This window comes from Narcine bancroftii, chromosome 12, assembly GCF_036971445.1.
Source record: "Narcine bancroftii isolate sNarBan1 chromosome 12, sNarBan1.hap1, whole genome shotgun sequence".
Taxonomy (NCBI): domain Eukaryota; kingdom Metazoa; phylum Chordata; class Chondrichthyes; order Torpediniformes; family Narcinidae; genus Narcine; species Narcine bancroftii.
In genome coordinates, this window is record NC_091480.1 from 39,009,128 (window position 1) to 39,031,383 (window position 22,256).

General features: G+C 38.7%; 1 protein-coding gene across 1 annotated transcript in view; it reads right to left on the reverse strand.

Annotated features, from left to right (window-relative positions):
- The window catches only part of lmf1 (lipase maturation factor 1), an 868,109-nt gene that overhangs the window by 819,929 nt on the left and 25,924 nt on the right, over positions 1 to 22,256 (reverse strand). Inside the window, exon 2 of the mRNA XM_069904828.1 lies at positions 15,823 to 16,132. Within this exon, the coding sequence (XP_069760929.1) occupies positions 15,823 to 16,132 (310 nt within the window). The remainder of the gene's footprint in view (positions 1 to 15,822; positions 16,133 to 22,256) is intronic.

Genomic DNA, 22,256 nt, shown 5'->3' on the forward strand with positions numbered 1-22,256 from the left:
ATTTTTTTATTGATTTTTATACATAAAAACCAGACCCGCAGTAAAACTGTTAAACTGCCTGTTGTTGAGATGCAGCAGGAGCTGCAGTTACCTGGTTCTGCCAGTACGCAAGAGAAAGCAGGGCTGAGCTTTTCTGAATTACAATGTAAACAGCTAAGCCTTATCATTCAGCCTATGTTGAATGAAATGTCTCAGAGGCTCAGTTTGGAACTGGATACAGTTAAAATTCGTGTGGAAGCATCTTGTGAGGATTTTAAACAATTTCAGGCTGCTTTTTTGAAATGTCAACAACAAGTGGCTTCTAATACAGAAAAAGTGTTGGAGGTGGAAGAATCCGTTAAAGAATTGCGAGAACTTGAGAGGGAGTTAGAGAAGAAAGTAGACTATTTGGAGAATCAAAGTAGAAGGAATAATGTGAAGATTATTGGTTTGCCAGAAGGTTTGGAAGAACAGGATCCTCTTCATTTTTATTAAACCAAATGGATTCCACAAATACTGGGACAGGAATTTTTCTCTGGAGGTCTGGTATTGGAAAGAGCTCATAGAGCCTTAAGAAGAAGACCTCTACCTGGTCAACCATCGAGACCCGTGATAATTCGATGTTTGAATTATTTGGACAGAGAAATTATATTTCATTTAGCAGTGCAAAACGCGAGACAACGACAAGCTCCGTTAATGATTCAGAATAGTAGAGTTTTTTTCTATCCTGATTTGAGTCAAGAGGTTATTCAGCGTCGGCGTCGATTTAATCCAGTTAAAGAAGTTTTGTGGCGTAAAGGTTATAAGTCTACTTTTCGCTATCCGGCAGTGTTGAAGGTGTTTTGTGGAGACTTTCAATTTCGGTTTTTTGAGAATGAGTGTGAAGCAATGAGTTTTGCTGACTCGTTGCCAGATGTAAGAGGACAAAGACGTCGTCCACCATTGTCTCCTAAAGAAAAATCTGGTTGTTCTGGAAATGGGAGAAATGGGAATGGAAAGAGTCCGTTTCCTTGAAATGGGGTCGCCGAGTCTGGAATTTCTTGGATGAATAGAAGAACTTTTTTATTTTTATTTTCTTTTTATGTCATTATGAAATCTTGTTGTTATTCTTTGTTTGGCTGGGGAGGGAGAAATTTGCTCCATGTTCTACTAGTCATCAGCCACTGGTGGGTGATCCACACCCAACTTTTGTTTAGGGATTACTACCTTTTGGTAGTTTTTTGGGGTTTTTTTTCTTTTTATCTTTTTTTTTTCATTTTATTTAGACTTTAATTTGTGGTTTCTTTTTCTCCTATTGGAGAGTCTATTTACATTGATCTTTATATATTGATATTATTAGTTTTTAGTAATATTAGTGGATATGTCAAAGTTGAAGTTTGCTACTTTTAATGTTCGGGGTTTAAACAGTTCGATTAAGCGTAAGCGTATTTTTATCAAGTTCGATCTTTGGTAAAACATGTGTTCGGTAGAGATATGATTTTACCTGAAATTATTAAATTTGAGACTTTTGGCATAATGAGGTGAAATATTGTTTAATAATGGAAAAAATTACGTTTCGTGGATAATTATAGTTTTTTTATTAATAGGTGGTTGTTATATTCAGAATATTTACATTTTGATTTAATTTGACTAGATTTTAACATGTATGCTTTACTTTTTTTTTCTTTTTTCTTTACGGCTCTCCTTAGGAGAGTTGGCTGAAAGGGGGGGGGGGGTTTCTTTCCTTTTTTTTAATTTCTTTTTTTTTAAATATATATATAAAATATAACGTTCATGCTTTGTTTATTGTTATTATCTGTATTTTGAATGAATAAATAATGTTTTTAAAAAAACTATTATCAAACAAAAATCTCAGAAGCGTTCAATACCCTTTTTGTGCCAAATTTGAAAAGCAGAATCTTGCAAAGCTGGTTGGAAAATGTGATTGAATAAAATTGGACTTGAAAGAAAATAATCATGAAATCCAAAATGCTTCCTGAACTGAACTCATACTTTCACAGAGTATCTGACAACTGGATTGCCAATTGACTTTTCTAAAGAAAAAAGGGAGTGAGTATCCAAGAAGTGCTGGAATGAAACATTTTTTTTAAAAGCAAAGTTAAGCTCCATTGTAATCAATTTGGTTACGAAAATATAACAAAAAAGTGAGGATAAGTATATTGACCACCCAATAATGAAACCTAAATTTAGGGAGCGCCGTGACTCTATTCCTTTTCGATTTTTGTAACTTATTTTATTAAGGCAAGGATGCTTACCCTTCTAATTATAAAATGATATCACCAAATCAAGCAAGTCAAAAAATGATTTAGGAATAAAAGTTGGTATAGATTGTAAAAGGTATAAAAATTTAAATACTCATTTTAATAGAATTAATATGGCCAACCAAAGTTATAGACAGGGAGACCAATGCATGAAAGATTGTTTCACATGCTTTTATAAGAAAATTTTCTTTGAAAAGGTATTTATGATTTTTAGTAACTATGATACCAAGATAAATTAATTGATTTCTCACAATCTTAAAAGGAGAACTAATGTACACTGAAGCAGATGCATTCAAAGGAAGAAATTCACTTTTGTATAAATTTAAGTTATAACCTGAAAACTGACTAAACTGAGACAGTAGTGAAAACATATGGGGAAAGGAAGTATCAGGGTCTGATATATAAAGTAAAAGATCATCTGTCTAGAAAGAGACTTTATGTTCCCTTTCCTCCAAATCCCAGAGATATCTTGAAATTCCCAAAATGCAATCGCTAATCGTTCCATGACCAGATCAAAATGTCATGGACTTAAGGGGCATCCTTGGCTGGTACCCCTTTGTAAATTGAAAGGCTGAGACAATTGAGAGTAAGAATTGAAGCTGTAGGGCAAGAATACAGTAATTTAATCATGAACATGGTCTAAAATTAATTTTTTCTAAGATTGTAAATAAATACACCCACTCCACCCGATCAAATGCTTTCTCAGCATCTAGAGAAAGAACACATTCAGGGACTGTGCTGGAAGATAAATATAAAATATCTATTAAGCGACAAATATTAAAATAAGAGTTACTTTTCTTTATAACACCAGTCTGATCTTCCGAAACAATTGAAGGTAAAATGTTCTCCAATCTAAGGGCCAGAACCTTGGCCAGAATTTTTACATCCACATTTAATAAAGAAATTGGCCTGTAAGAGGAACACTCCAATGGATCTTTATCTTTCTTTGGTATGAGTGAAATACATGACTCATTCAATGATACCAGTAATTTACCATATTTAAAGTAGTCAGATGATACAGAACCTATACGAGGTCGAAGCAATTGAGAGAATGATTTTAAAAACTCCCCAGGAACCCATCAGGTCATTAAGATTTTTCTGCTTGTAATAGGAAGAAAGCAGAAACTATTTCCTCTTGGATTATAGGTTTATCTAAACAAATTCTATCATCCGAGAATAATGTGGGAATATTTAAATGATCCAGAAAATCATCCATTGTACTGTTATCATTTGTAAATTCAGAAGTATAGAGACCTGAGCAGTATTTCCTAAAAGTATCATTTATTTCAAAATCCTGGACACCTGGTGCCAGAAAGGGATCAGGTGTATCAAAGGATCATTAGAAAAGGGACAGCTTATGTCATTTGAGCAGTTGAGAAACAAATACAATTTGTCCAACAGAACATTCTTCTACTCTCTGCATTCTTAAGGAAAAAATTGGGACCATCTATCACATAACCTAAATGTAGCAACATGGAGATTCTAATTTGAAAGGGGAATGTATGTGTAATTTATAAGATGCATTACATATTCCAAAGTGAGGGCCCAAAGCTGGGCTTACACAAGTTGAGGGAGAAATGGGAGCCAGACTTGGGTCAAACAATCAATGTAGAGGGTTGGCAAGACCTGTGTCTGGACAGTGTGATGGGGTGATCAATGCCAGATACAGGTTGGTACAGTACAGTTGTTTACACCAGTTGTAACTCACACCACAAAAATTACATAAAGCAGAGCCTGAAATTTCAGAAATGTGCTTTTGGTGTGGTGTGGAGATTGGAACTTTTGCTTACTCCATCTGGCTATGTACAAAGGTGAACCCTTCTAGGAAGACCTGGGGGATACTTTGAAAAAAAATTACAAAAGTAGATTTTCCACAAGATCCGGAGTTATACCTTTAGGGAGATATTGGGGACGTGAGTTTTAGAATGACCAAAGATCAAAAAATTACATTTATGAAGGTCGCCTTGGCGGCAGTCAGGAAGTGTATAGCAGTTTCGTGGAAGTCCAACTCCCAGCTAAATGCAGTGTTGCATTCCCCTGGAGAAAATCATGTACAATCTAAGGAAAAAAAACATGACACATTTGTTAGAGTGTAGCAACCTTACTTGAAATAAATTGGCACAAAGATTATTAGCCTACCCCACTTCAAAATAGGGATATAATAGCAATTCGTCATAGCAGGGTAATGAAAGTGACCGAGAAAGTGGTCATGGCGTAGGCAACATGCTTTTTCTAAGATTAATTTTAAGTTTTTCTTTTTCCTTTTAATTGTTTTTTAGCCTTTGTTATTTAGCCATCCTGTTGTTTTTTTCCTAGATTTCTGTAGGAAATGACCCACCAGAATTTGTATCTGTACAATTTAATTGACTGTTTCTTCAGTAGGGAAAAGGTGAGGGTTGAGGAGGGCGGGGAATTAAACACAGACTCTGTATATTGTATGAATGTTGAAAGATTATACTGTTTGTTTGAAATTTGCAAGTCTATAAAAATCAAAAATTTTTTTAAAATCTCAGATTGATCTGAAGTTGTACGGAATTTTCCATTCAAATCTTTGCAATTTGACGCTTAGCTTCAAATCCCCTCAACTGATTAGCTAAAAGTTTACCTGATTTAGCTCCATGAATATAAAACTGAGATTTATTCTTTAAACATTGACGTTCAATTTGATGTGTTGAAAGTAGATCAAACTTAGTTTGGAGTTCGATTCATTTTTTATATAATTCATGGTTTTTAAACTTGAACATATTGTTAATCTAACTGTTGATCTGTAATTAATTCTAATTTTTCTTTATTAGCCTTCCTTTTTTGTTTACAGTGCAAGTAATTTGCCCCCAAAGATAAGCTTTCAGGTTATCCCATACAATCAAACTAGAAATTTATAATGTAATATTAGTTTCAAAGAAAAGGGTTATCTGTTCCTCTATAAATTTCAAAAAATAATCATCCGGAAGCAATGTCAAGTTAAAACGCCAATGCCAACTAACTTGAGGGAAGTCAGGAAGGAATAAAGATAAAACAAAACATAGAAACATAGAAGATAGGAGCAGGAGTAGGTCATTCGACCCTTCGAGCCTGCTCGAAATCATGGCTGATCTTAAACTTCAGTACCCCGTCCCCGCCTTCTCTCCGTAACCTTTAATACCCTTATACTGAAGAAATAGATCTAATTCCCTCTTAAATAGATTTAATGAACCTGCCTCTACTGCCCTCTGTGGCAATGAATTCCACAGATTCACCACCCTCTGGGTAAAGAAATTCCTCCTCATCTGGTCCTAAATGGTTTGCCTATTATCCTCAAACCATGGCCCCGGGTTCTGGATTTTCCCATCCTTGGAAACATCCCATCTGTATCCATTCTGTCCAGTCCTGCCAGAATTTTATATGTCTCTATGAGATCCCCTCTCAATCTTCTAAACTCCAGCGAGTACAATCCCAATTTGCGCAATCTTTCCTCATAAGTCATTCCTGCCATTCCAGGTATCAGCCTGGTGAATCGCCTCTGCACTCCCTCCATTGCAAGAACATCCTTCCTTACATAAGGTGACCAAAACTGCACACAATACTCCAGGTGTGGTCTCACCAAGGCCCTGTACAGCTGCAGTAAGGTATCCTTGTTCCTATACTCAAACCCTCTTGATATGAAGGCCAACATACCATTTGCCTTTTTAATCGCCTGCTGTACCTGCATGCTCGCCTTCAGAGACTGGTGTACAAGTACCCCTAGGTCTCTCTGCACTTCCCCATCTCTTAATCTATTGCCATTCAAATAGTAATCTGCCCTCCGGTTTGTATTACCAAAGTGGATAACCTCACATTTATCCACATTGTAGTGCATTTGCCATGTATCTGCCCAGTCCCTCAATTTATCCAAATCACACTGGAGCTTCATGACCCCCCCTCTTCCGTGCACACAACCCCTCCTAGCTTAGTGTCATCTGCAAATTTGGAGATATTACATCCAATCCCCTCATCCAGATCATTAATGTAAATTGTGAACAGCTGGGGTCCCAGTACAGATCCCTGTGGCACCCCACTGGTCACCACCTGCCACTCAGAAAACGAGCCATTTATCCCAACTCTCTGTCTTCTACCTGCCAGCCAGTTCTCAATCCACATCAATACTTTGCCCCCAATCCCATGAGCCTTGATTTTGGAAGCCAGTCGTTTATGCGGGACCTTATCGAAGGCCTTTTGGAAGTCCAGGTACACCACATCCACTGGTTCTCCCCTATCTATTTTACCTGTCACCATCTCAAAGAATTCCAATAGATTTGTCAAGCACGATTTACCTTTTGTAAATCCATGTTGACTCCGTCCGATCCCTTCTCTGCTAGTCATATGCTCCACTATTACATTCTTAATAATGGATTCCATCATTTTGCCCACTACTGATGTAAGGCTCACCGGCCTATAATTCCCCGCTTTTTCTCTACCCCCCCTTTTTAAATAGTGGGGTAACATTAGCTACCCTCCAATCCGTGGGTACTGATCCTGAGTCTATCGAGTTGTGGAAAATAATTCTTAAAGCATCTGCTATCTGAATGGCCACTTCCTTAAGTACCCTAGGATGTTGATTATCAGGCCCTTACATAGAAACATAGAAGATAGAAGCAGGAGTAGGTCATTCGACCCTTTGAGCCTGCTCCGCCATTCAACCCCATCAATTTCCCCAAGACCATGTCCTTAGAGATACTGATTTCTTTCAGTTCCTCCCTTGCATTAGTCTCTATGTTTCCCAACATCCTTGGGAGGTTATTTGTATCCTCTCTTGTAAAAACAGAACTAAAGTAAGGATTTAATTGGTCTGTCATTTCCTTATTCCCCATTATATATTCCCTTGATTCCGACTGCAAGGGACCTACTCTGGATTTCACCAATCTTTTCCTCTTGACATATTTATAAAAGCTTTTGCAGTCAGTTTTTATATTTGCCGCAAGCTTACTTTCGTAATTTATTTTTGCTCTCTTGATTAATCCCTTTGTCCTCCTTTGGTGCATCTTGAACTACTCCCAGTCTTCGGTTGTGGTACTTTTTTTGGCCAATTGATATGCTCTCTCTTTGGACCTAATGCTGTCTCTAATTTCCCTTGTTATCCACGGTTGAGTCACCTTTTTTGGTTTATTTTTATGCCAAACCGGTATAAACGATTTTTGCAATTTCTCCATTAGATCTGTGAATGCTTTCCATTGTCTATCCACAGTCAACTCCCCCATAAACACCACCCAATCAATCTTACTCAACAGGGGCATGGACTGATATTTCAATATTTTGATACAATAACAGCTGTGAAATCAATTGGGTATCATAAGAAAATAGTCGATCCTTAAAAAGATATGGTGAACATGTGAAAAAATACTCTCTCCTATTAGGATGGAAAAAAAATGCCAAACATCAGAAATACCATATTTGATTTTTAAAAAGTATGAATTGCTAAGGTAGACTTATTCAACATAGCAGGGTTATGAGAGGAACAATCCAAAACAGGATCTAACCAACAATTAAAATCTCCACAAAGTACTAGAGAATATAAGCTCAGGTCCAGTAGGAAAGAAAAAAAATGTTCAAAAGAACCCCATCTCATCTACATTAGGAATATGGATATTAGCTAATATTACCATCTTATATAATTTCCAAGAGACAATAATATAACGACGATTTGTATCTAATACAAAACTATGTTGAACAAAGGGAATATTTTGATTAATAAGAATTGAACCTCCCCCGGCCCTGCTTTTAGCTTGAAAAGTGGAATGAAAGTGTTGTCCCCTTGTAGTGATGTAATGTATTATCCTGACTGCTTGCTACTGGTTATAACTGTAGATTGGCTCCACCCTACTAGTAAAACAGATGGTGCAACTTATCCCACTGGTCAGTAGAAGTGGCTTCTTCTGTTAATAAAAGCCGATAGAATGATACAAGTCTGGTCCTTGCTTATGGCATATCAATTTTATTAACAGAAGAAAATTATGGATACTTCCCTGCAACCTGGAAGACTCGAGATAGATCAAGATGCCCCCCGAGCCGGAGAAAAGTTCCACCACAGGCTCCAGAGTTTTGAAGCATACATGCGAAAGAACAATGTCGTGCAAGATGCCGAGAAAATGGACCATCTCGAGGCTCTCCTCGGAGACGTCCCCTACTCTGTGGTCAGAGAGGTAGCTGGCTATCAGAACGCAGTGAATCTCCTTAGAGCCTATTATGATAGGCCTCAGAACATCCTGTTCGCAAGACACCAGCTTCACATTCGGAAGCAACAAGCAGGTGAGAGTGTACATGTTTCCGTGCTCACCCTGAAAGGGCTATCCAGGGACTGTGCCTGCGCTGCAGTCACGGCTAAAGCCCACCGTGAGTCCCTGATGTTAGATGTGTTCATAAGCGGTCTGGAATTTGGATATGTTAAGACAGCGTCTACTAGAGACTCCGGGCTTGACCTTTAATGCGGCTCTGCTACAAGCGAAGATGCTTCTAACTGTGCTACAAAGAGCAAAAGCATTCGAGAAGTGCAGAAGCGGCACCCCTCAGATCAATCCGTAGTGAAGATTCGCTACTGAGCACTACGGAACCGCAACGAAAAAGCCAGTCCCCGAAGTGCTACTTCTGTGGTTTGGCACTACATGCCTGCAACCGGTGCCCCGCATGGCAAGATACCTGCACCAACTGCGGGAAGGAAGGCCATTAGTCCACAGCTTGCTGAGCTAGAGAGTTGACATCTGGCACTCGTGGCGAGCAGAAGAAGTGCTCAAGTGGTGATACTAGGCAAGGTCATCGTCATAACGCCACGATGCTGAGCTGGAGATTGATTCATCTAGCCCGACTTCAGCTTCTTCAACTTCTTCTGAATCATCCAGTGGATCGACCAGTGTAGAGGCGAGGCCCTACATGCTACTGCCCCAATGAGATCCAATCCTGGCTTCCATGAAAGTAAATCAAGATAAATCCTACGATCTGCAGCCATCCACGATTAAAGTGAAAGTAAATGGGCAGTAACTTTTATTAACTTTTTATGTGATTCGGGCAGTACAGTTACATTTACTTTTCGACTGCAAGAGCACTAAATCTTGCATTATACCCGTCTAAGCGCACGATCACGATGGCTTGCTCGGGACTAGAACAAGATACAATAAGTTATTGCAAAATTAATTTTAAAATACATGACAATAAATATACTGACTTCAAGATTTCTGTACTCCCTGGCCTATGTACTCCAATGCTTCTGGGTCTGGACTTCCAGTGCCAAATGAAAAGTATCATAATGGCATTTAATGGCCTTTTGCCATCTATCACCGTCTCGCCAAAGATGTTTTGTGGTTTGTCCATACTAAAATTTAAACCCCCTTGTCTCTTCACTAATTTGACCTCGGATTGTAAGCCTATAATTACAAAAAGTAAGTGCTACAGAAAAGAAGACAGACTCTTTATTAAAGATGAGATTAAGAACTTGTTAAAGGAAAACGTCATTTAGCCCAGCACAAGTCCTTGGCGTGCTCAAGTAGTATTGGTCAGAAATGGCACACAACCTAAATGGTCGTGGATTACAGCCAACCTATAAACAGGTACACTCAACTAGACGCTTACCCCCTGCCTCGCATTTCAGACATGGTTACTCAAGTTGTCCAATATGAGATATACCACCACGTTCCCATCCATAAGGTAGTTTACTGCTTTTGAGGCAGATGGCAAACTCTTCCAATTTAAGAGAATTTCCTTTGGCGTCACTAACGTGGTATCAATTTTTCAAAGAGAGATAGATAGGTTAGTGGATACCTATAAGTTGCAGGCCACTTTTCCTTATCTGGACAATGTTACCATCTGCGGCAAAGACTTGAATAATCATGATCGGAATTTACAACAGTTCCTCCAAGTAGCCAAAACCTTGCGTTTAACCCTGAATATGACAAATGTGTGTACCGCACAAAGAGCCTGCCAATATTAGGCTATGTAGTAAGTAAAGGAGAAATCAGTCTGGATCCAGAGAGAAAGCAACCACTCATGGAGCTTCCCCCACCAACAATGTAAAAGGACCTCAAGCGTTAAGGTTTTTCTCCTAATACGCTCAGTGGGTCCCAAACTACGCTGACAAAGCATGACCTCTTTTTAAAACCGTCAATTTTCCTTTGAGTAATGAGGTCCTCCAAGCCTTTGAAAACATTAAACAGGATATAGCCAAAGCCTCCACGGCTGCAACTGATGAAGATTTACCTTTTCAATTAGAATCGGATGCATCTGATTTTTCTCTAGCTGGCGCACTAAATCAAGCTGGCAAACTTGTCGCCTTCTTTTCTCGCACATTACGTGGGCCAGAATTAAATCATTCATCTGTTGAAAAGGAAGCACGAGCTATTATAGAAACTATCCGCTACTGGAGACACTTCTTAGCTGGCAGGAAGTTCACCCTGTTAACTGATCAGAAATCTGTTCTCTTCACGTTGAACACTAAATTGAAGAGCAAGATTAAAAATGATAAGAATATGCGATGACGCTTCGAACTTTCTACCTATGACTATACATACTCTATCGTCCAAGAAAATTCAATGATCCTCCTGATGCTCTCTCTCCCGCATTTTATGCGAGTCTGCAGCTAAACCGATTAAAATTTCTTCATGAAGAGCTGTGCCATCTGGGGGTCACCAGATTTTATCACTATGTGAAATCTCTAAATTTGCCCTATACATTGGAGGATGTGAAAAACTTAACTGGACAATGCCCTGTTTGTGCTGAATGCAAACCCTCATTTTCTTCATTGAACAAAGCTTCTAGACCCTTTGAACGCCTCAGTGTAGATTTTAAAGGGCCACTACCTTCAAATAATAGAAACGTTTACTTTCTTAGTGTTATTGATGAATTCTCTCATTTCCCTTTCGCTATTCCTTGTACTGATGTTTCTGCTGGTTCTGTAATTAAATGTCTCGATTCCATTTTTAGTATTTTTGGTTATCCGAATTTCATTCATAGCAACAGAGGTTCAGCCTTTATGAGCTCAGAGCTTCAGCAATATCTTCTTGACAGAAGCAATGCCACAAGTCACACTACCAGTTGCAACCCTAGGGGGAATGGGCACGTTGAACTCAAGGGTCTCCCCACCAGCCGCTGGCAAGAAGTGTTACCTGAAGCTTTGAACTCTATCCGTATCTTACTTTGCACACCAACTAATAAAACACCTCATCAGTGTTTGTTTTCTTTTCCTAGAAAGTCGAAGACTGGAGATCTGGAAAGCATGTTAGACAGAGCAAGGTGGATCCATTAGTCGAACGTGTACAACTGCTTCATGCTAACCCACAATATGCTCAAATTGCTTTCCCTGATGGGAGACAAGACACTGTTTCCCTTAGGGATCTTACTTCACCAGGGGTTCTGCCTGCAGCTCCTAACCTTTTTCCCTCTACCACTAATCTTCCTTTGCCCTCCCCAGAACAGCATGTCTCTGTCCCTGAAATTCAATCTGGAGCACCCAGAGACTTACCCCAAACAACACCTGCTACCAATCACTTCTTATCTGCCAATAAAGCAGCAGCTCCTGTTAGCTTGCAGGAGATGAGGATTTTGCGTCAGACTCAAAGAGTCTCAAGCCCACCCCAACGGCTAACTTATGATCAATTTTAATTGCTGCATTTCTCAGAATATTTTTTCAAACCTTGTGCTGATTTTCTCTCTTCTTCGGTAGTGCTTTTAATCCTTTTGATTCCCCATTATTTTTCTTATATTGCTTAAAATTGGTTAATTTTGAGGGGGGGGGGTGAACGTAGTGATTTAATGTATTATGCTAATTGCTTGCTATTGGTTATGACTGTAGATTGGCTCCACCCTACTGGTAATAACAGATGGTGCAACTTATCTCACTGGTCAGTAGAGGTGGCTTCTTCTGTTAATCTTTGGCTTGGCTTCGCGGACGAAGATTTATGGAGGGGGTAAAAAGTCCACGTCAGCTGCAGGCTCGTTTGTGGCTGACCAGTCCGATGCGGGACAGGCAGACACGATTGCAGCGGTTGCAAGGGAAAATTGGTTGGTTGGGGTTGGGTGTTGGGTTTTTCCTCCTTTGCCTTTTGTCAGTGAGGTGGGCTCTGCGGTCTTCTTCAAAGGAGGCTGCTGCCCGCCAAACTGTGAGGCGCCAAGATGCACGGTTTGAGGCGTTATCAGCCCACTGGCGGTGGTCAATGTGGCAGGCACCAAGAGATTTCTTTAGGCAGTCCTTGTACCTTTTCTTTGGTGCACCTCTGTCACGGTGGCCAGTGGAGAGCTCGCCATATAATACGATCTTGGGAAGGCGATGGTCCTCCATTCTGGAGACGTGACCCATCCAGTGCAGCTGGATCTTCAGCAGCGTGGACTCGATGCTGTCGACCTCTGCCATCTCGAGTACCTCGACGTTAGGGGTGTGAGCGCTCCAATGGATGTTGAGGATGGAGCGGAGACAACGCTGGTGGAAGCGTTCTAGGAGCCGTAGGTGGTGCCGGTAGAGGACCCATGATTCGGAGCCGAACAGGAGTGTGGGTATGACAACGGCTCTGTATACGCTTATCTTTGTGAGGTTTTTCAGTTGGTTGTTTTTCCAGACTCTTTTGTGTAGTCTTCCAAAGGCGCTATTTGCCTTGGCGAGTCTGTTGTCTATCTCATTGTCGATCCTTGCATCTGATGAAATGGTGCAGCTGAGATAGGTAAACTGGTTGACCGTTTTGAGTTTTGTGTGCCCGATGGAGATGTGGGGGGGCTGATACAAGTCTGGTCCTTGCTTATGGCATATCACCCCTCCACTGGGACATAAGATAAAAGTTATCACATCAAATGTGTGTTTCTTGTAAAACAGCAACTGCAGTTTTAAGCTGCTTGACATGTGAGAACTTTCTTTTCTCAATTGGATGGTTCAATCTGTTCACATTTCAACTAACAAAATTGAATCAATTAGCCATTATTAAAAACTAATAGTGTGGATTGATTAAGACACATGTTATTCAAGTCCCGGATTCAACCTTGCACCAGGAACATGAAACCAAAACAACATTGCAGATAAGTTGTAGAAAGCCAGTGTTTATAAAAGTTCCCAATGCTATGGTAACATTAGAATAACATTCCCCTACCTTCCCCACCCTAGCCCTTATTTCCCATATCCAGAAAGCTGCTGAAAAACAAGCTCACCATAAATAAAATGTACCTAAATACCTTCCTGCTAAGCATTTTATCTCACGCTTCTCTGCTTCAAATGTAAATATTCTCTGCATTTCTAATTAGGACAGGATAATGTTTCGCATGCAATTTTTTTTAAAAATGTGTAATAAGTTGCAACATTAATTATTTTCCATCTTTGCTGATTATTATTAAATAAAATATATATAATGAAAATATACTTCTCAATATTCTTGTCTTGAAAATTAAATAACTCAATGAATTGAATACCATGAGAAGCCCTTACATAACTGCAATCCAAATGGATTAATCACTCCCTATATTATTATTAAAGCAAATTATAAACAACCAAATAATCTTCATCCAATGGATCTTGTATAGTAAGTGATAGAAACCTTAAAAGTAGCAGTAATTAATCAGCCTCAGTTATAAAATAACAGTTCACACATGGCGTGATGCAGAAGGAAGATCATCAATATACTTCTGAGCCTCATCCACCAAACTCAACCATTTCTTATGACCATTAGAAAATGTAATGTGGAGCCAAGCAGGGTATATCAATGAAAGTTTAAAATCCCAATGATACAGTTCCAACATAACCTCTCTGTACTTGACACACTGATTCTTTATTTCAGGGCAATTATCATTAACGATCTTGATCTGTTGGCCACGATATTCAAGATTCCCTCTCCGTCGGGCTTCATGGATCAAAAAATCCTTTTGATGCAATCTGAGAATGATAGATTGCGGTTTCTGACCCATAGACAGCTTGGGTACTTAGGAATGGTGAGCTCTATCAATCTCAGACACTGATGCGAGCAAATCTCTCCCAAACACAATTGCAGAGCAGCTCCAAAAATTTTTGTAAAGCTCCTCACTTTCAGTAGACTCAGACAAGCCCAAAATAGATAAATTTTGCCTTCTGCTCTTGCTTTCCAGATCAATGACACTCATCATTAACTTTGAATTCGTGTTAGTTAGACTGGAGCATACATCTTCAAATTCTTTAACACGGTCACTCAATTTGTTTAAGTTGAGCTCAATAGATGACAACTCCTCACAATGTTCTTGACCTGCTGAATGGACCTGTTCAAGCTTAATTTCAATTTGGCCCAAGCATTTTTAAATTCTTCCGTCAACGATTGCTTAAGATGCTCCATTAACTCCATGATTGTCGCCATTTCTTCTTTTTTTCCCTGCTTTAGCACTTCTTGCAGGCATTGTAAAACAATTCTTGGTGAGAGGCTGATAATGAAATGTACAGAACACTTTGGTTGGAAAAGTTAAAGGTGGAGAAAAATGAAAAATAAGCAAGAGCAAGTAACACACATGTTTACTTCATCCTACGTCCTGTCTTCTTGGATAAGTCTGTCTTCTTGGATAATGTACAAATATCAGTTTGTTGAAGACCCTTGTCTTTTCATGTATAGTCATATTTTGCAAGATGTACAGCTGCATAACGTGTGGAGAAATTGAGGTTGTTGATCTGCAAAGGCAATGACAGTTTCAAATGCTGCAATAGCATTTTTCCAGGAAACATTTTCAACCTCTGATTTTTTGATCACCTCAGAAATGAAATGAGGACAAATGTCTTCACCTAGAGAGTAGTGAATCCTTGGCTATGGAGGCCCAGTCATCGAGTATAAACATGTTTGGGTTTGATAGTTTGACACAGGCTAGAAGAGCCGAAGGAGCCTGTTTCTGTGCTGCAATGTTCTATGGATTTTGAATATCAAAGTAATCAAGGAATATGGAGCTTGTACAGAAAACTGGCACTGAAGCAAAAAATTAATCAGTCTTATTGAATGACACAACATATACAAGGACTGAATGGGCTACTCAAATCTATTCCTTATGTTCTTAGATCAATTTTATTTCAAGCCATCTTCAATATTTAAATATATTTTACAATGCACAGTTTTGAGTGGCCTCAGATGAATATCTCACACTTCAACAGTACCAATGTGCATCTGCAAATATCCAATGAGATCTTGTTTGATTAATAGAAAATTAGGGTTCATTTCAGTTCCATTTAATATTGATGAAAAGCAGTCATCAATGTACATTGATGGAGATCATAGTCAGGTGCAAGGCCAAGAATATATATTTTTGTGTGCAGTCATGGTGAGGAGAGCAATGAGAAGAGATTTTACAAATCTACAGTTATCTGCTCTTCATCAAATCTTCAGGGAAGAGTCCCTTCACTGGATTTGATAAGCCAAGATGTTTATGCAGTGAAGATCTGCCCTCAACTGTAATCTCAGCCCGAGTACAAACTGGGTGCTAAAGGTTGAACAAAAGGATATTAAAAAATTAGAATATCTCCTCTGTGGTATCTCATGCAGCTTGCTATCCGAGACATGTCAAAGCTCAATACCAAATTTCAAATCCCACTGATATCTGGTTTTGTAAAATGGGAGCAATTCACCAATTACTAAATGCAGAATGTAGTCATATCACTCACCAAATCTGACCAACGTTCACCAGCGAATGGTACTGGATCCATAAGACAAACATGATAATCATATTGGCACATCCTGTGATCAATATAAACAACGATAGTCCCATTCCCAACAAGGCGATATTGTCAAGATGTGCATCCATATCAGACCAATCCAGAAACCACAGAACCGTTGGTGCATAACTCAGAGCTTCAACGCCAACTTTAACCCCAGCATATTGTTGAACTTTCTGTAAATACAGTTGGCTTGGTAGCAATCCACTCTTTCCCAGTAACTGTCTGTTTTGATGGTATGCAATACCAAAGGCCACAACTGCAAAGAAGAGAGGTAATAATGAATAACATCAAATGAAAGACAACAAAAATTAGACCTATATCAGTGGTTCTCAACCTTTCTCTTTCCACTCACATACCATTTTAAGCATTCTTAATACCATAACTGCTCTGTGATTAGTAAGGGATTGCTTAAGGTGGTATGTGGGTGGAAAGAAAAAGTTTGAAAACCACTGTTTTAATTGTACCTGATTGACTCATTATGTGCATGGTTTCATAACTCCAAAGGAAATGGGCCAATGACAATTTTTCCCAAGCAAAATATTTCATTAACAATTGGATCGAGAGCAGTGATTCTCAACCTTCCCTTCCCACTCACACACCACCTTAAGTAATTCCTTACTAATCACAGAGCACCAATGGCCTAGGAATTACGTAAAGTGGGATGTGAGTGGACAGAAAAAAGGTGAGAACCACTGACCTATAGATCTATATTAGAGCCTTGACACACATTGTGAATCTCTGTGATGATGGCAACAACGACACAACACTTGATCCAGATGAAGAAAATTATCTTACATCTGATTTCCAGAACAATTGCAAGACGAAATTTCTTAGATCAGGTTTCAATAGAAATGTTGAGAATTGGATCACATATCCCATCACTATAAAAATCACTTTTAATTGAAATCATTAACAAAAGGAAAATAGGGTACTTAATATGAGTTTAATGGAGCCAACAATTTTCATTCAAGTTTTTGCACGTCCCTTTCATACCAATACAGGATTGAGCCAGACATACAGTGCAATGCACATATGGCAACCATGTGCATGGTTTAGAAAGCCAGAGACCACTTTTGAGGAAGCAAGCATTAACAGCTCTTGTGAAGCCTGTTTTGTTTGAAGCTCCAACTGGCAGACCTCATGCTTTTCCTCCTCCAGTCTACAGTTGAGTCTCGAAATCAAAGAAAATCATTTGCCAATCAGGGTGATTTTCCTTCTGCCCCTTTCCACTAGCCTGGCAGTCATCCTTCACTTAAGTGCCTTATTAGGTGCTATTTTATTTCTGAGCCTCACTGCTTTGATTTGATCATTCATAAATGAAAAGCACACCAGCAGTAGCAAGTGTCCAAATTTATATCCAAATTTATCCAAATGTCAAATGAGGTTTTATTATGAACTCATACATCAGATATGATAGAACTGGGGGTGGGGGGGGTGGTATGGAGATGAAAGGGGGAGAAGTGGCATTGCTTGTGCTCATCGACTGAGGCATTATGGGTGGAGCAGAGGAACGGGAAAGGTATGACCACACTCATGGGGTGGTATTATAGACCGCCCAATAGTCAAGTAGAATTGGAGGAGCGAATCTGTAGAGAGATAACAGCCAGCAGCAGGAAACATAAGGTTTTGATTGTAGGAGATTTTAACTTCCCACATATTGACTCCCATTCCGGCAAAGGGCTGGATGGCTTGGAGTTTGTCAAATGTGTTCCAAAAAGGTTTCTAAATCAATAAATAGAGATACCAACTAGAGAGAGTGTCATACTGGACCTCCTATAAGGGAACGAGACAAGACAAGTGACAGAAGTATGTGTAGGGAAATATTTTTGATCCAGTGATCACAATGCCATTGTTAATTATGGAGAAAAATATTTCTGGGCCTTGGGTTAAGATTTTAAATTGGAGAAAGGAAAATTTTGAGAATCTAGAATGCTTGGATTTGGATAAGTTGTTTTTGGGCAAGAATGTGCAAGGTAAGTGGAAGACCTTCAGAGATAACATTTTGAGAGTTCAGAGCATGTCGTTTCCTGTTGGCAGGCCAGGGAACATTGGTTTTTCAAAGGATATTAGTGATCTGGTTCAGAAGAAGAGAGGTGTACAGCAAGCATGTATATAAGGAGTATAGAAATTGCAAGAAAAACCTCGAAATAAATCAGGGGGGAGTCACGTGATGGAGTAGTGGCCGGTAGGAAAATAACAGCCCTCTCAAGGAAAAGAAGAAATAAAGTGAAGAAAACACAAAGCTCAAGAAACACAAAACACAAGAAATAAAAGATAAAGGTGTGGCGAAAAGAAAGAAAATGGTACCCATGAAGGAAAAAGCAAAAACAACAGGAAAAAAAGGAAAGACACCAGAAGAGAAAGGAGAAGGTCTTGCCTGCATGAAGGGGCAGGGAGCTGCCGTGGACAGAGGAGCCCGCTTCCCGAGGTTAGTGGAGACCCCACAGGGTCACGACCTCCCAACCACAGGACTGCAAAAATGGCTCTCTGAGCCAACAGAAGTGCGCAACTGCGCACACCAAGAAAAAGGGAAACACTGATGGGAGGGGGGGCCCAGCTGTGGAGTGAACTTACACAGCGTGACGAGTTGAGAGATGCCCGACAGCAGGGCTCTCAGCTGGAAGAAGAGGAAAGCAACGGGAAAGGGAGTGATAAGAAAGAAAAACAGCAACAGGAAGCCCAACAGATAACTAGCCCAGAAGAAGAGGACCAATATCAAGAAGCCATGAAAAAAAACACCCAACAAACTGAGGCAAGCAGCTCAACAAGAAAGTCAGAATAGGCACAGATACAAGGAAGAGAAGTAGAAGACACAAACCCAAGAGCAGACACGGAAGAAGAAGAAGAAGGCCAAGCTCTGCACAGAGGAATAGAAGGTAAAATAGATGGACAGAATATAGATTTTTTAAAATTTCAAGAACAAATGAAAGCATTAAAAGAATGATTGACATTAGAATTTAGTGAAATGAAAAGTACAGAAGAAAAAGTGACTAGAACAGAGCTGGTCATGACAGAAATAGGGAAAAGATTAGAAAATGAGGAAGAATGAGAAATGGCTGTAGAAATGGAAGTGAATGACTTAAAAAGAAAATTGGAAGACAGTGACAAAAATGTTAGAGTCACAAGAGTTGTTAGCTCAGAAGATGGATATAATGGAAAACTAAAATAGGCGAAACAACATAAAGATAGTGGGCCTAAAGGAAGATGAAGGCGTCAAAAATATGAAAAAATTTATAAAAGAATGAATCCCAAAGGTCCTAGGAATGCCAGAAATGCAGGAAGGAATGGAAATAGAAAGGGCACACAGAACATTAGCCCCAAAACCACAGTCACAACAAAAAACAAGATCCGTTTTAGTAGAATTTATGAGATACACAAGAGAAAATACATTGGAGAGGGCAAGGAATAAAATTATAGAAGACAAAAAACCATTGGAATACAAGAGACAAAAATTTTTTTTTTAACCCAGACATAAGTTGTGAACTCCTAAAGAAGAGGAAGGAGTTTAAAACAGCAAAATCAATCCTATGGTAAAAAGGCTATAAATTCATGTTAAGATATCCAGCTGTGCTTAAAATAGTTATCCCAGGGGAGCAAAACAGACTGTTCTCGGATCCGGAGAAAGCACGAGAATTTGCAGAATGCCTGCAGGACAGAAAGAGATGAAGAGATGTAACAAAAACGAAGAATGACGACAAACTACATATAAAGATACAAAAATAATGTATAAGTAAGAACTAAAGAAGGGAAAGCAAAGGGAAGTAAGGCAGAGGGAAAAAAAGAAGAGGGTGAGCTTTGTTAAATGTGAAGATAAAAGTCTTTTCTGGAGGATGTTGGGTGGGAGAGAATAACAGTCACTGCGAAATCAGTTGACACTTGCGAGCAGGTTCGCAATCTGAATGGAGAGGGGAGTTGTGGTTACCCGGCAAGGGACAAGGGGCAACTCAGAGAGGTGGGGGGACACTTGGGGTTAAGGGAATTTTAGATGTGGGAGTTTTTGAAGTATTTTATGTTTTAGAAGTGTTGTCATACATTGCGTTCAAAAAGGGAAAACAGATGGAAAAGGGGAAAGGTGGTGGTGAGGAAGCGGAAATTAGGTGTAAACAGAGTATAAGATGGCCACATTGAACTATATGACTATAAATATTAATGGAATACATAACCAAATCAAAAGGAAGAGGCTATTAAATTTAATGAAAAAAAGAAAAGAAAATAGATATTCGTGCAGGAAACGCAACTAACTGAAGTTGAACATAATAAATTAAGGAGAGACTGGGTAGGGCACGTAGCAGCAGCATCATATAATTCAAAAGCCAGAGGTGTAGCTATATTAATCAATAAAAATGTACCAATCAAAATAGAGGAAGAAATAACAGATCCAGCAGGGAGGTATGTAATGATAAAGTGTCAGATATATTCAGAACTCTGGAATTTGGTCAATATACACGCACCTAATAAAGAGGATCAAAAGTTTATGCAAAATATTTTTTTGAAGATTGTAGATACGCAGGGGAATATATTGATAGGAGGGAATTTTAACCTTAATTTGGACCCAAAGGTGGATAAAACTGGACAAAAGACTAGCAAAAAGAACAAAGTAGCCAAATTTATGGTTAAATCAATGCAGGAAATGTAACTTTTGGCTATATGGAGGAGGAAACACCCAAAGGAGAAGGAATACTCATATTGTTTGAGTAGACATAAAATATACTCAAGGATTGACTTGTTCCTGTAGTCAGCCCATATCCAAGGGAGAGTTAGGAAAACAGAATATAAATCTAGATTGCTATCTAATCATTAGAAGTGGAGGTCATCCCACCAAGAACATATAGATGGAGATTAAACTCCATGCTACTTAAAAGACAGGAATTTAGGGAATTTATTGAACGCTAAATTAAAATCGACTTTGAAATAAATACGGAATCAGTGAAAAACAAATTTATACTATGGGATGCAATGAAAGCCTTCATTAGAGAGCAGATAATAAGTTATGTAACTAAGATGAAAAATGACTACAATCGGGAAATAGAACAGTTGGAAAGGGAAATAGTAAGTACAAAAAAAGAACTAGCAACAAGGGAACATACAACAAAAAGAAGAGAATTGGCGGACAACAAAGTAAAATACGAAACATTACAAACGTACTAGGAGGAGAAGAACATAATGAAAATAAAGCAGCAGTATTACGAGCTAGGAGAAAAAACGCACAAAATACTTGCCTGGCAACTTAAAACAGAACAAGCTAAAAGAGTTTTTAGCTAAAATTGAACTACCAAAATTGCAAGAGGAGCAAAACAAATTGATAAAACCATTTGAAATAGAGGAAATACAGGATATATTAAAAAAGCTGCCAAACAATAAAACGCCTGGAGAGGATGGACTCCCAATAGAATTCTATAAAACATTTAATTCCTCCTTTCCTGGAAGTAATGAACCAGATTGAAGAAACACAAAACTTGCCAGATTCATGTAAAACAGCAATAATTACAGTAATACCAAAGACAGGGAAAGATCCACTAACACCAGCATCAGATAGACCAATATCTCCACTTAATTCAGATTATAAGATAATAGCAAAACTATTAGCAAACAGATTGGTCAACTGTGTACCAAAAATAGTAAACCAAGATGAAACTGGATTTATTAAGAAAAGACGGACAACGGACAATGTAAGTTTATTAATTTAATCCATGCAGTACAAGGAAATAAGATACCAACAGTGGCTGTTGCTTTAGACGCAGAGAAAGCCTTTGACAGGGTAGAAAGGAATTATTTATTCAACGTATTACAGAGGTTCAACCTACCAGAAAAATATATTAATTGGATTAAAGCATTAATAAAAGGGACCATTGGGGAAGGTGACAGTAAATGGATATATATCAAACCAATTTAAATTAAGCAGGTCAACTAGGCAGGGATGTCCACTATCTCCCTCACTGTTCGCTTTAGCAATAGAACCATTGGCAGAACTGATAAGAACAGAAAATAAAATAAAAGTGATAGAAATAAAGGAGAAGGAATATAAAATCAGTTTATTTGCAGATGACATCATAGTATACCTAACAGAACCAGAAATATCAATAAAAGTACTACATAAGAAATTGAAAGAATATAGAGAAGTATCGGAGTACAAGATCAACGCAAATAAAAGTGAAGCGATGCCAATGAATAATGTGGATTACACAGAGTTTAAAAAAGATTCACCATTTAAATGGCAAACACATGCAATCCGATACCTAGGTATTAGATTAGATAATAATTTAGGCCACCTATACAAATTAAATTATCAGCCATTAATGAAGAAATTACAGGATGACTTAGAACATTGGAAAGAATTGCCACTAACATTGATAGGGAGGGCAAATTGCATTAAAATGAAT